This window comes from Electrophorus electricus, chromosome 18 (assembly GCF_013358815.1).
Source record: "Electrophorus electricus isolate fEleEle1 chromosome 18, fEleEle1.pri, whole genome shotgun sequence".
Lineage (NCBI taxonomy): Eukaryota > Metazoa > Chordata > Actinopteri > Gymnotiformes > Gymnotidae > Electrophorus > Electrophorus electricus.
In genome coordinates, this window is record NC_049552.1 from 7,135,584 (window position 1) to 7,149,189 (window position 13,606).

The 13,606-nt window shown below is 45.6% G+C and overlaps 1 protein-coding gene across 2 annotated transcripts in view; it reads right to left on the minus strand.

Annotated features, from left to right (window-relative positions):
• The window catches only part of zgc:171572 (protein bicaudal D homolog 2), a 38,116-nt gene continuing 24,510 nt past the window's right edge, over positions 1–13,606 (minus strand). Inside the window, exons 6-10 of one of the 2 annotated variants that reach the window (XM_027015001.2) lie at positions 11,817–12,074; positions 10,955–11,701; positions 9,956–10,107; positions 5,532–5,769; positions 1–2,367 (exon numbers count right to left, since the gene is read on the minus strand). In XM_027015001.2, the coding sequence (XP_026870802.2) occupies positions 2,365–2,367; positions 5,532–5,769; positions 9,956–10,107; positions 10,955–11,701; positions 11,817–12,074 (1,398 nt within the window). In that variant the 3' untranslated portion in view covers positions 1–2,364. Of the gene's footprint in view, positions 5,770–9,955; positions 10,108–10,954; positions 11,702–11,816; positions 12,075–13,606 lie in introns of both variants that reach the window. The other variant, XM_035536352.1, reaches the window with a different exon arrangement.

Sequence of the window (13,606 nt, forward strand, 5' to 3'; positions counted from 1 at the left end):
CAAAGTTTTAGTCCCGTTTATTGATTTAATCCAGCGTGACTACCTTTACACAGACTGAGTAAACCCACTACAGAAAACAAAACAACACTTTTTCTGCTAGGTTAGTTCAGCAGTAATACGTTGCTTAAGAGCTAAACACATTTCATTTTTTGATTCCTTTTTCTTTTCTAACCTCTTTAAAGTTCTACGTTTGTTTTCTGTCCTGTGTAAAAGTCCCATGGCTGAAGAAAAACATGCATATGACTTAATCTGAATTCTTTTTTTTCTCTTTTTTTTGCCACTGATCGTAATGCACGTTATTAATAAAGAATACAGTACTGCAAGACATTTCAAATAAATACCAACATATGGATGTAATCATTGTTTTTATATAAAGGTATCAAACTCCTTGCGGATCAATACTGGAACACAATATGACCATGTGAAGGTTGCACGGCTAGCTGAATATCACAACGCTATCGCTTTCAGCAAACAGAAAACCTCATTTCTGTAAATCAGCATTTTAAATTGCACTTAATTGACAGACCACCACCCATTTTTACTAGCTACCCAAATGTACTAATTATGTTTACGCCTCAACAAACAAGCTGTGACTTTAATGGCACCATTTAAGTTTGTTGATGCAAAATGTTTTCTGTTTCCTGAATTTACAATGCTTAAAAATATTATGTAAAAAAAGGTTTAAAAACCCCAAACAGATAGCAAACAAAAAAGTGACACTCATAATGGGCAAAAAGAGGATGCACGTTCACGCATTTGTTAACAATACTATCAATACCACGTTGCCTTCACCAAAGCTATAGATACACCAGTCTTGACCAGCAAAACACCACACATGCATGTGTGGAGTCTTTTTTTTTTCCACTATGAGGCAAAACAGGACTCGAATTCCCACCACTTGATTAAAAAAGACCTTTTGCTAAAACCCCTGAATTTGCTAAAGGGATCGCTGATTTCAAGAATTCACCGCAATCTGCAAATTTTAAGTTTTACTCACCTAATGTCTTAGACTAACAAAACACACTGTCGCAAAACAGATTGTGTCTTCTGCAGTTATTGCTGCTTCTAAGCGTTCAGAAAGGCAAGAAATCCTTGCCAATTTCCTTACCTTCAGGATAGAAAAAAAAACAAAACTACAAAACCTGTAATCTAGACTAGAATTCTCTCTTGAAATAAAGAAAGGCACTACTGGTTAGAACGAAGAGCAGAAACAGAAAACCAACCAGATGGAGGGCATGAAAGCAGTGGCCTCTCAGTCACACCCACCGCAACAACTTCCCATCTTCTTTCTGATCTCCATCTTTTCTGTTTATGGACTGATTGATTGATACTTGTATCAAACGTAAAACGGTGCACCAAGACTTGGCACGATAAATAAAGAGAGAATGAGACCATTCCAATTTGGAATTGATTTGATTACGCTCGCAGAGAATTCACGAAGTCAGCAATCCCCAGAAAGCTCGAGTAAAGAAGCACTGGAGGAAAAACAAAATTCCACGCAACTGTCTCACGCAGCACGGCTTTTGTTTTTCAGAAGCCCACTTTACCGTGTTTAAGCCAGAACGGCGTCAAGTTTCTTCTCATTCATGTTGAACTATTCCTAAGAATAATAAATAGACAAAAAAGCCCAGCATCTGACCACCCGGGATTTTGTTTTAAAATATGGCAGTAGCACAAATATGAAAAAAAAACATTGTCAACATTATAAATGAAATATAAATGATGAATGCATGTAGATTCATTTCACAGAACACCATAGGACTGGTTTGTAAGGTGAGTTTTGGATAAGTGAGTGAGTTGTTCTCTGTTCTTTGCATACAGAGAGCATATATGAAAAATCTATTACTATCAATATATACGTGTATATAGACTTGAACTGACTCACAAACCAAAGCACTACAAACCTTTCCTAGATTAATAATAAAAGCTATATACTCCTATATTAAAAGTGCACAGGTTAAGAAAAAACAAAACCAAAAACCCAATGTAGCATAGGTTCTATTTAATCCCCAACTCCTTCCTTATTTTAATTTAGCAAGATTTTCTTAGCCAATCACAATTCTTACGGGTGGAGTTTCTTTATTTGTGAGCATGGCTTCCTACTAGACTATTTATAAACTAGCAAATAAACTAACAAACAAAAACCCCTCTAACCGTGCTAATTTTAGTTCTTAATCATTTATCACATGTCAGCTATATTAATAGTTGTAAATATACTGAATATCCACATCTTTTAATATATAGTGTTTAAATGTTTAGGCTTCCAGTGGATTTCCATTGGGCTAAAAATTTAGTTGCTACGGCAGACCAAAATTGTCAGCAGTGATGGAATGTCGACTTCCCAGCACAGCTAGGGGGTGAACATTACTGCAAAATGGAAAAAACAAAGATAACAGAAATTACATTACTGTTAAACATAGAAGAGTGCACCTTTGAAAATCAGAGACATGCTGGCAGCATGTTAAATAACTGCTGAACTCAGCAAAAAGTAGAGAACGCGCAATCAAAATGTATGGCTGGAGAGCCAAGATTAGTCACCAGCAAGAGTAAAACTGGGTTAGTCACCAGAAGCCAAGCACAGCTGACACTGAGAAAGTCCTGAGGCAAAACAGACAGGTGCTGGAAGCCAAGGGCTCACAAGTATCAAACCTCCACCCATGAGGAAGCTCCGCCGGTCGTACTGTCCTCCAATAGGAAAAAGCTGGGCGGAGCTTCTCAAGTGCCATGCAAATTAGTAAAAATATACAATAAAATTAGTGTTCTGCATGCGTGTTATGTGGTGTAAACCAATGGGGATGTACAGTAATAAATGTATGTGTGAGCAAAAAAGTCGCCTGCATGCTCATGTAGGTTCCTTAGGAGCATGTTCGGGGCTCAGGACAGTGGACACTGATTTCATACCATTGAGTAAATATTATTAATAATTCTTAATACTATATAAACTTTAAATGGCATATCAGTTGTATAACAAGGAAGCAACACAATTTGAATCAATGTCCTCTGAGCCCATGACAAACAAACACAAAAACAAACAAACAAACAAACAAAACCTCCATTTATGAAACAATTTTCCACTTTAGCCCATTCTCAAAAATTGGGAATGCCTTTTTTCCCCTCAATCATCTCATGATGTTATCAGACAACAGACTGGCACCTTCAGTCTCTCCTTGTCTGATAAAACCCTTCAACTATATGTCATGTTTTCACTCGTTGCTAATGGGGATGGATGAAGGAACAAAACGAGAGTGGTCAGATCCAAGCTGTGTGTGTGTGTGTGTGTGTGTGTGTGTGTGTGTGTGTGTGTGTCTGAGATGAGCGCGTAGCTGAGTGTCTGTTTAATACAGTACGTTATCTAAAGGCCTAGGTTACCAAGGGCATATACGCAGCACACACGCAAGCAGAGTTGAGGACCGAGGCTCTTGCCCACTTCGCACGCTTCCTCTGGCTAGGAGGAAGGGAAGGGTTAACCTGAATTATTATTATCTCGTTGAGAATAACGTCTAATCGTTTCCACATGACATGATTAAGAAAAGGTACTTTCCTCGTCTGTCCCCAACCCTGCTTTTAGTGTAATAAAGCTAACAAAGTGATTTTCATTACCATGGTAATCAGCATCCACGACTTTAGGATTACTATTTTACTACAAGCGCCAGCCTCGTGTTTTGTTTTTTTTTGTTTTTTCTTTAAATCTGCTCACCACTGTCTTTAAAGCTTTTTGTTTATTTGACAACACGAGGCAACCAGCTAGTTTATCGCAAACAGAAACGTCACACTGTTTCCTCGCCATGTTACCGAAGTTCGCTACGCGCCAGCGTTTACGGAAACGTGGCCTGGCGTTATTTCACGGAGCGCGACGAGGCGGATGGGAGCTGCTGACGGCAAGCCGTCGATGGGAAGCGTAGCAAAGAGAGAGAGCCTTCCGAGAGAATATAAATACACACACACACGCTCCCAGGAGATGATTTAACAGTTAGCGAAGGCAGCTGGAGAAGTGGAGAAGGAAGAGAGAGAGGAGGGAGAGAGATTAGCGCTAGGGTTCAGAGACACGAAGCCCAAAATGGAGCTAGTTTCTGACAGAAAGCAGGAGACAGGCACTTAACAACGGGGGTGTTTAGGATCGTCGTTTAGGCCGGTGCCGTGATTAGGGTGCCTTAAGCGTTGTGCTCTTATTTTGTGATCAGTTGGCTCTCCACCAACCAAAAACTTGTTTTCCACAGATCAGACTTTGCGTGTTTATATTTTAAATCTGTCTTTAATTTTTTTTTTTTTGTGCGACAAAATGTGGAACCTGAGGCCCCTAGCTGAAGTGCACTTGAATTTGAGGGAGAGCGCTGATTTTCCTCGTCCCCTTTATTCTCCAGTGTTATGGCTATGAAAAACCTCGGTGTTTTTTTTGTTTTTTTTGGGGGGGGGGTCGATTCAATGAAGAGAGGGCGCAACTGTGAGAAATGTCCCCCTTCTTTATCATGCAGGACCATTTTTCACACATCCTCGAGGTGGAGACAATCTAAGACAATAAACTAATAAGAAAGCTGGGTGACATGTTTTTGCAGCCAAGAATCCACTAGCAATCGCAAATTGCATGCAAGTGCCAAAAAATGTGATCCATTTGGAATTTTGGCAAAAAGCTTGCCGTTCCAAGAAAAAACAACAAACACCCCTCTCCTGCCCACCTGCACTTGAGTGAGACCGAGGACTGACAACGCTCACGCCGTAGTCCTAAATTAGTTGGCAAACCCATCGTTTTACTTTTGAGTCGTTTTCTCAATTCATATCAAAACCTTCCATGGTTCTCCCGTAACTGTAAGTAGGGAGGGGGAGCGTTTGCATATTCACAAGTTCGTTTATCAATGTAAACATTAGTCACCTGATTGGACAATGGGTTGCCGGGTTCAGGTTGGTTTCTCTGAGCCAGGAGAGAGAGTGAAAGAGAAAGAGGAAATCTGCTAAGGCGAGGAGGGCGACTAGATTTACGCCAAAACCACGACATGATGCCCTCACGTCTAGCTCCCACTAACATGACTAGCGATCTAATTGGGAAACGTGTACGCTCTCTCTCTCTCTCTCTCTCACACACACACACACACACACACACACACACACACACACACACACACACACACACACACACACACACACACACACACACACACATTTAGATACTAAGCTGCCACTTAAGATACAGCACCATGAGTACAGAAGGAGACAACCTGCCCTCTGTGTCCAACAAACACCTGTGTGGCAGCCATTAGCTAGCTCTATCATATTAGCCATCTTCATTCGACTAGCTACTAGTACACTTGTAGGCATAACCATACAAAGCCTTAAACACACGTACATACACCAAAAGAGCAGACAAGAGAGCGCATGTGAGTGGGGCTTTGTACACCGAGGAGCGCCATTTTAAAACACACCCGAAGCTTTTAGTCGCAGTAGATCTTGTACTTCTCGCTGCAGAACACCACCGGCGTTCCCAGAAGGCTGTTGGGCTCGCCGCGGCCCCCACAGGTGGCGGTGAGGGGCGGACTTACGTTGGAGTGGGCGGTGTTCTGGGTGGACCTGCCCCGGGAGGAGGTGGACTTGTTGCGGCCGTTGGCTCCGCCCCGGCGGCACTGCTCGTGGTCAAACTCGAGGTCTTCGAGACGCTGGGTGAGCGCCAGCTTCTGCTGGATGGCCATGCGGAGCAGCGAGTTCAGCGTCTTCTTCTCATCCTCCGCCGCTGCTAGCTGCCTCTGCATCTCGTCAAGCTGAGTAACATACTCGTCACAGCTGGAGAAAGAGCAAGAGAAAGCGAATGAGAGAGAATGCTGAAACAAACATTGGGAAAGTGATTGAAAATGTCATTGGTACATTTCATATGACATTATTGACAGTACAGCTGTACTTCTAGTTATGGTCCAACAGAGGGCACTGTTTTTGCATCTTAACTATGAGCTGTAGGTTGCATCTGATTCTAAAACTCACTGATTCAGAATCATTCTGTTAGGCAAATACTGACAGACACTGTCTTTGTAGCTTGTAGTAAGCTAAATAAACAAAATTGAATAAACATTTCAGTAGTTTGGGTATTTGAGTAATTTGTGTATAAATAATAACAATAGTACAATAATGTGATAAACACACGTTAGATCAGGTAGACAAATGAAGCTTAATTCTTTATGGAGTCCACGATCTATCACACCACTAGATGGCAGTGTTTAAGTGTAAGAATTCTTCCCCTACATGCCAAAATGAACATTTCAGTGCTGACTCCTGCAATTCATTTAGGTTGCCAAGCATGCCAAATTCCTTCTCAGAGAAAACACGAGTGCATGCAATTTCTCTCTCACACTCACGCACCATAAAAGACGGTTGGCTCTAGCGTCTTATCCGTTTCACTAAAACATGCCATGCAGTGTGCATTTTAATAGGAAGATGAGAAAGATGAAGGATTATAGGATTTATAGGAGGCCTAGGGTTTGAACAGTGATTGGGATTGAACGGCCTATAAACAGACGGAAGGACGAAACGGCACTCCTTATGCACCTCCACCGGGTAAATAATCCCCCTCTTTATTAATCTCTCTCCCATTGCATATTACCCCATGCTAACTTACACCAACCCTGCACTCTGAAACAAGCATGGCTTTGGTTAGCGTTAAGCCGATTAGCCAGGCTAACCAGTCCCGGCTGCCGTTTACTCATAGTAACGTTTTTCTTTAATTAGCTGGCTTCCCCTCATCTCTGGCTTTAGGTTACATGGCATTTCTGCATTCGCGCCTCGAACGTGTTTCGATAGAACACGCCTGGACAATCATTTTTTAACGGCGGCTCCCTCGCCCCGAGCCGCCCCACCCGGCCCTCGGAGCACGTCGGCTCCGCGGCGGGGGAAGAGACGGGCGCGCCGGGGCGCTGCCTGATTAATGGAGTGCATATATTAGGAATGTTTGCTTACTTGCTTCGGACTTTACTGCTGTAAATCATGAATCAGCCAAGACTGATTTTACTCGTTTTGGGTAACTGGGTGAGAAATTACTAAGAACATACAAAGGTCAATGAAAAATTTTTTTGATTTAAATAGTAACATCTGCAACATCGGGCAATGTAAACAGGAGTGAGCCAATAGGAGCAAAGTTTATCAAATCATTACATTAAAGGGTTGTTCTCACTGGCCGGCTGTGAGTGCTTGTGCAGGATGGGATGCTATTGGTTGCTCTGGGTTTTATTGAGTGACTGCTTAACAGCCATTTCCCACGGGATGAACTTTGATCCCTGGGGTGACCAAGCGTCAGTCTAGACGAGGCGAACACACATCATCCCGTTGGGGGTGGTCAGGCCCCCAACGGGGGTGTGCTAGTCAGCTATGCTGTGCAGACACACTGCCTGACAATAGAGATCAGTGAGGCCCCATTAGGTGCAGTGTTCTCTTGGGAACCTTTAGTAAAAAAGCTGGGCTCAAATGGAGGTGGGAAAAGTTTTCCCGGGAAAAGTGGGGGGTGTGCAGGGGTGCACAAAAGACATGTTTGTATATGTGTGTGTGTGTGTGTGTGTGTGTGTGTGTGTGAGAGAGAGAGAAAGTAGAGTTCTGGAGCTTGGGTGAGGGTGAGTGGGGTTGTATTGTGATGCAGGGTCGCTATATTCAAGACGGGCAAAAAGGGACTGCACACAAGGGATTTAAATGTTCACAAATGGGTACCCCCCCCACGCCTCAGCTGATCACAGGCAACATGGGGACTGATGTGATGCAAAAACAGTCGAAAATGAAAGTGAGTTACATGAAAAAGAAAAAAGCACCCAATCATACAATCAAAGCACAAGATGCAGTCATACAAGTACACACAAGCATTTGAACTGGGGGTTTATTTCTAAAAAGCATGTGGGGAAATGAAACTCATACAGGTAATTATGCTATTTCATCTGAGGGTGTTTGTTTTCTTTTCTGGGCCTAAGCATGTCCAGCCATGCCTGAAAAAGGAATGAGACTCACCCTGCTTCATCTCTAAATACTACCCAGGCTGCCAGCTACACCAAATCCCCTACACTTTCACTTCTTCTAGAGTGATACAGAAACATTTGCATGATAACCCATTAAAAAAGGCCTACAGTCCTGGCCCCAGATTTCTACGAGCCTTTAGTGTATGTCTACTAGTTTCCACTTTTAGAAAAGTGGATAGAACTGACTCTAGAACAGTACACGGCATCCCATATGTACACGCTGGGAGGGTGGGAAAATGAGTTCTGCCCCCTGCCTGAAAGTCTGCTAATTTGCATAGCAATACCAGCCCCTTTTCTTATTAGGCCAATATAATCTGTCAATTCAAAAGACATCCAATCAGAGGCACTGCTATTCACTGTTTTGCAAGAGGCTCAAAAATCTATTCTGCTGTTGCACTGATAGAAAAGTGTGTGTGTTTGTTTGTGTGTGTGCGCGCGCGCGCGCCATGGCCTATATGGCAACCTTGTGATTTAATCCTTCAGTCTACTCTGTGTACACACACACACACACACACACACACAGTGTTTTCAGACTGATAATGGTTAATAACAACGGCTTCCGTGGCTCTGGGCTCTAAAGCAATATCTGTAGTCTGTGGCCTGCAGGGCCGTTGTCATAACATTATTCAAAACAGACGACTGTGCCTTCAGATAGCACGAGTCTGCCACCACAGGCTCCCACTTCACAGCTGCTAGCGAAATGAGTATTACTACTGAAATAGACACCTGAAGAAAGATTTCATAAGCCCAAACCATTCATGCAACCTGCTTAACAGAAGCACTGGGCCCTGGTGCAACACACTACTTGATCACCAGTGCTTCTGAAACACAACGATACTACTGTATTGTCAGAATGTTCTGAATTCGTTCAAACCTCACTGTTTTTCCATGAAACGGCTCCCACAGACCGTGGAGATTTCGAATTGGATCATCAAGGTCAGTTCGCTGGCCACAGTACATAGATATAAAATTACGAGACAGCTGCAAACAGCCTCGGCAGCCAGACGCAGATCTAGAATTACTAGACCATTTGTTCAGGGGGTATATAAGGGGGCAGGACACCAGGTAACAATGCACCACACAAACTGTACTGGACAACTGAACTATGCAGTCTATGCTGGACTATGAGAAAGCGCCATGTTCTGTGATTGGGCCACATTTCACAGCTACGAAGGCAAACATCCAAAGCAGGAAGCAGGAAGCAGGAAGCAAGGGGGGGGGGTTTGTGAACGTTTTTACATGCACATGTCCATGGTCAGACGAGTCCCAATGCACGCAACAGCTGCACTCTGACATCCCCGCAGTAGCTAACATAACCAGGGACAGAGGGCTTGTCTCCATCCGCATTAATGCCGCTGCCACTACAAACCAGCCAAAAGCCCTCGCTGAAGCATCTCACCAAAAGTACTCACACAAACATCACACCAAAGGCCTACAACGTCTCAGCAAAAGGAATGTGCCCTGATTTCAGGTTTGCAACGAACAGGACAGGAAGCTACGTCTACCTGGTTTATTTGCAACACCAGTCTAAACTGGGAAAAAGAGCTGTAAACTGGGACACGCAAACACACCTGCCCTCCTACCCATCCTGGTTACTCTGATAGTCTAGTTAAGACAGAATTCAGACCCCTTTACTCTAGATTTACACACACACACACACACACTTTCCTCATCCCTTTCCCTCCAACTGACCCATAAACAAACCCCCTTAAGGCCAGTTTTGTTCAGGCCCAGATAATTCCAGATAATTCCTGGTCTTGGAGTAACGGGCAAGATTTAGGGCTCGGGGGCGGGGGGTGAATTCCATCGACGTCTAGGTCTATCTAATCTTAATCTGTCTCTGGAAACCCCGCCCTCCATGTGTTAATGTGAACACATAGTTCCACCCTTATTATACCCTTCTTACTGATGCTCCTGGTTGGTTTGTGTGTGTGTGTGTGTGTGTGTGTGTGTGTGTGTGTGTGTGTGTGTGTGTTCCATACCGGGTGGCAAACATAGCTCTGAGGGAGGAGAAGGTAGCAGCATCCTCCTTCAGGGCTTTGAGCTCGTTGCGCAACTTCATCATGGTCTCGGTCACCATGGCTTTCTCATTCTCATACTTGCTCTTCAGGTTGGCCAGTGCCACTTCAGCAGTCTGGGGGGGGGGGGGGGGGGGGGGGGGTACAGACAGGACATACCATTATAGCAAAATCAGTCTTCCTGATTGACTCAGCAAGGTCACAATGTAATCAATAGGTTAAAACCAACACACTATTTCTTGTGAAAAGGTATTTCTTCAAACCGATTTTAAGTTTATAACAAAAGCAAATAAAAACCTACAATCAAGACAAAGCAAAACATGTTGCCTCCGCCGACCCAAGCGTCAAAGAATGTCTACACGACCATTTGGTGTCACCAGTGGCTTGTTAAATTTAGCTAACCTAAATCTGGAATGTTGTGCTAACTGTTGAGGTGTCCAGCTTCAAAAGAGCCTTTCTAACTGCCTTCACTTCGAACATATTCATCGTGTGTGGGTCGCTACAGCAGGGGGTCGCACAGCCACCCACCCAGCCTGACAGGCAGGCCCGTAGGTGCTGAACTCCACTATTGCTGCTTTCATCTTGATATGGACCCCAGCACACGGGGCTCAGTGGGCAGGCGAACAGCCCCGGGGTGACGCGTGGGGGTCTGCTGACCAGACTCCATTTGCTTCCTGCGTTTTCCTTCCTCGCTGAGAGCGATTTTCCCAGCTGTTGACGGTACTGGCGGTTTTTTTAAAAAGGTTCCGCCTCTTTCGATAAGTCGATTGGTAATTTAGCCTATATGAGCACAACTAGCACAGTCAACTTTTACCAGCCGAAGTGAGTGGCACGGCACTCGAATAGTAATATTTAAACTTTTGTCTGTTTCTGTTTCAGCTTTGAATATTGAATATTTGAATATTTCATTTGAATATTTGAATATTGAATACTGAATATTTTTTCATTGGCCTGAGCGCTTACCTGCTTGTTGGCCTTGAGGACGGTGCGCAAGGTGGCAATCTGCTCCCTCTTGGTGCTGAGGAGGGACTTAAGCTTGAGGATCTCCTCCAGACTGGCCTCCTGGTCCCTGTCGGCCCCGGGGCCCAGCTCCATGGCGGCCACGCGCTGACGTGACAGCTCGGTGGTACGGTCCACGGCCAGCTGCAGGTGGCGGATCTGGTCGCGGATGATGGCCACGAGGTTGTAGATGTTCATGGGCTCCTTGCGCGGGTCGGCCACCGGCGATGGCAGCGGCGAGCCCAGCGCCGGGGCCTCCGGCTCGGCCGTGGGGAAGAGGCCGCGCGTCAGCAGGACGGGCGAGCGGCGGCCGCGCCCCTCGGGGCTGGCCCGGCCCGCCACGCCTCCCTTGCCCTCGCGGTAGTAGTCGAGCATGACGCGGTTTGGCGTCTCGTTGTTGCACATGCACACGTGGTGGTAGAGGTTGGCCAGCTCCTCGCTGAAGGTGGCCAGCTCGTCCTGCGCCACGCTCAGGCTGCCCTGCGTCTCGCCCGCCACCTCGCTCGCCCTGCGCAGCTCCTTCTCCACCCGCGCCAGCTGCTCGCGCTCCACCCGGCTGCTGTGCTCCAGCGTGCTGAGCTTCGAGACCAGCGTCGTCACCTGGCCCTCCAGACGTGCCCGCTCCTCCTCGTACTGCGACTGGCAGGAGGAGTACTCCATCCTCACCGTCTTCAGCTCCTCCTTCAGCTGAGCCGCCTCCGACACCACCACCTGGGATTTGGGGTGGGGGGGGTGCGGTTAGCGTCGATACCTGGCCCACCTGTCAGCTTTAACCGCACAACCCCGTAACACAGGGCCCGACCCGGCGTGCCCCACTGCTCCTCACCTTGTACTTGCACTCCAGGATCTCGGGCCCGTTGATGTCCACCTCGTAGTAGTCGCCGTCTTCCCGGCTGTCCCGCTCCTTCTCCTCGTCCAGCGCCGAGCGGCGCTCCTTGCTGGCCTGCAGCTTGCGGATGGCGTTCAGGTTCTCGGTGAGACGGCTCACCTTCTCGTGCTCCTCGGAGAGCGCGCCGTTCGCTTGCTCCAGCTGCTTCTGCGAGTCCTGCAGCGTGGACACCAGGCTCACCTTCTCCCGCTCCACCTGGCGGGGCAGGACAGGACGCGGTTGGAGGCAGAGAATCCGTAGCCCGTCCGTTTTCTCGCCGTGCGAGAACAGTTGGAACATTCTGTGAAAAAGTATTCTACGCCATTGTACCCATAGTTTCCTTTCTAAGAGAGTGGGTTCGCAAGCAATATTCTCTGGAAGGCTTTGCTGGTGTTGAGGCCCAGCTCTGTGTTTATATGGGAACACGTTATGTTTCATTGCTATGTTCATCTAATAATCAGACTGAACTCTCCGCTTCAACCTGTTCTGAGAACGGTTTCTGTGACAGGACGATGAGGTTCACCTGCTACAAGCACAGGCACAACCTCTGGATCCAAGGTCTCTGTTTATGAGTAAAGATAATGATCTCTTTAAATCTATTTGGTTTCTCTCTCACACACACACGGATGCGCGAGGAGTCATTGGTTACCTTCTCCACACGATATGCAGCATGGTGCTATTTTAGAGAGGGTTCATGTTTTATTTCTCAGTCTCAAAATCCTCTGTCACCTTCATTTATAATTCAACAAGAATGAAATACGACCCTTCAACAGAAAGTCTGGATTTCATTCATATTTTTGTACTGACCAAAAATGATACAGATTACTTTACAATATCAAATTTTGGGAAAGGCAGATTATTGACCTTCAAGGCTTAGTATCAAGCAACTACCACACCAACAAATGGTCCATCTTGGATTTAGTTTATTAATATATGAAATGATGATGCTCCATTATAATATTTAATGTTTATGGTAATTTACCTTGAGTCTCAATGCACAAACTCAAGTGCTCAATTCAAATGAATTTAAATGAAGTACTTCTACACTAACATGCACCGACTCGCATACGTATTGGGCAACATCCCAGGACACCTACTCCCCACAACTGAGCCGCCGTGCCCTTCCAGGGGCGGTCGTGTTGGCTCAGCTAGCCTTGGTTGCTCAGTGACATGACCCAGTATCGGTCCGTTCGATACCCTCAATCATCTAGCGACGTTCTGTCACTCTGTATGACTGGTACGCCCCTTTTCAGACAGAGACCTGGCAACTAATGCACAATGCACCTCATTTCCAAGGAGACGACCCCTACAGGTCGAAGGTCCTGGGTTGATTTCCTGGCAGATGGCAGGGCTGACAGGTCACTCTGGCAGAGGAGGGCGGGGCCAGGGAAGCTAAGCTCAAGTCCAACTAATAGGATTGAATCATTGCAGCTGCCAGCCAATGACAACAGAGCATTTCTCAAACACTACACACAATACGGAGTCAAGACAGGCCGCATGCACGGGGCTCCTGTTAGACAGGACGCCTTTAATAAAATAAGGGAGTTTCATTTTGATCCTCGGGAGACTCACACAAAAGCCTATTTTATCTGCTGTAATATCTAAAAGTAGTTCGAATGATTTTTATGACCTGGTGTTTGTTTATGAAGTTTTTGAGCTAATATTAACAAGCTTTAAAACTACCTTTTTTATATTTGGTCCAACGTTTTGTCACGTGGAACGAAAATGTCACTTCCATACTTTGCAAG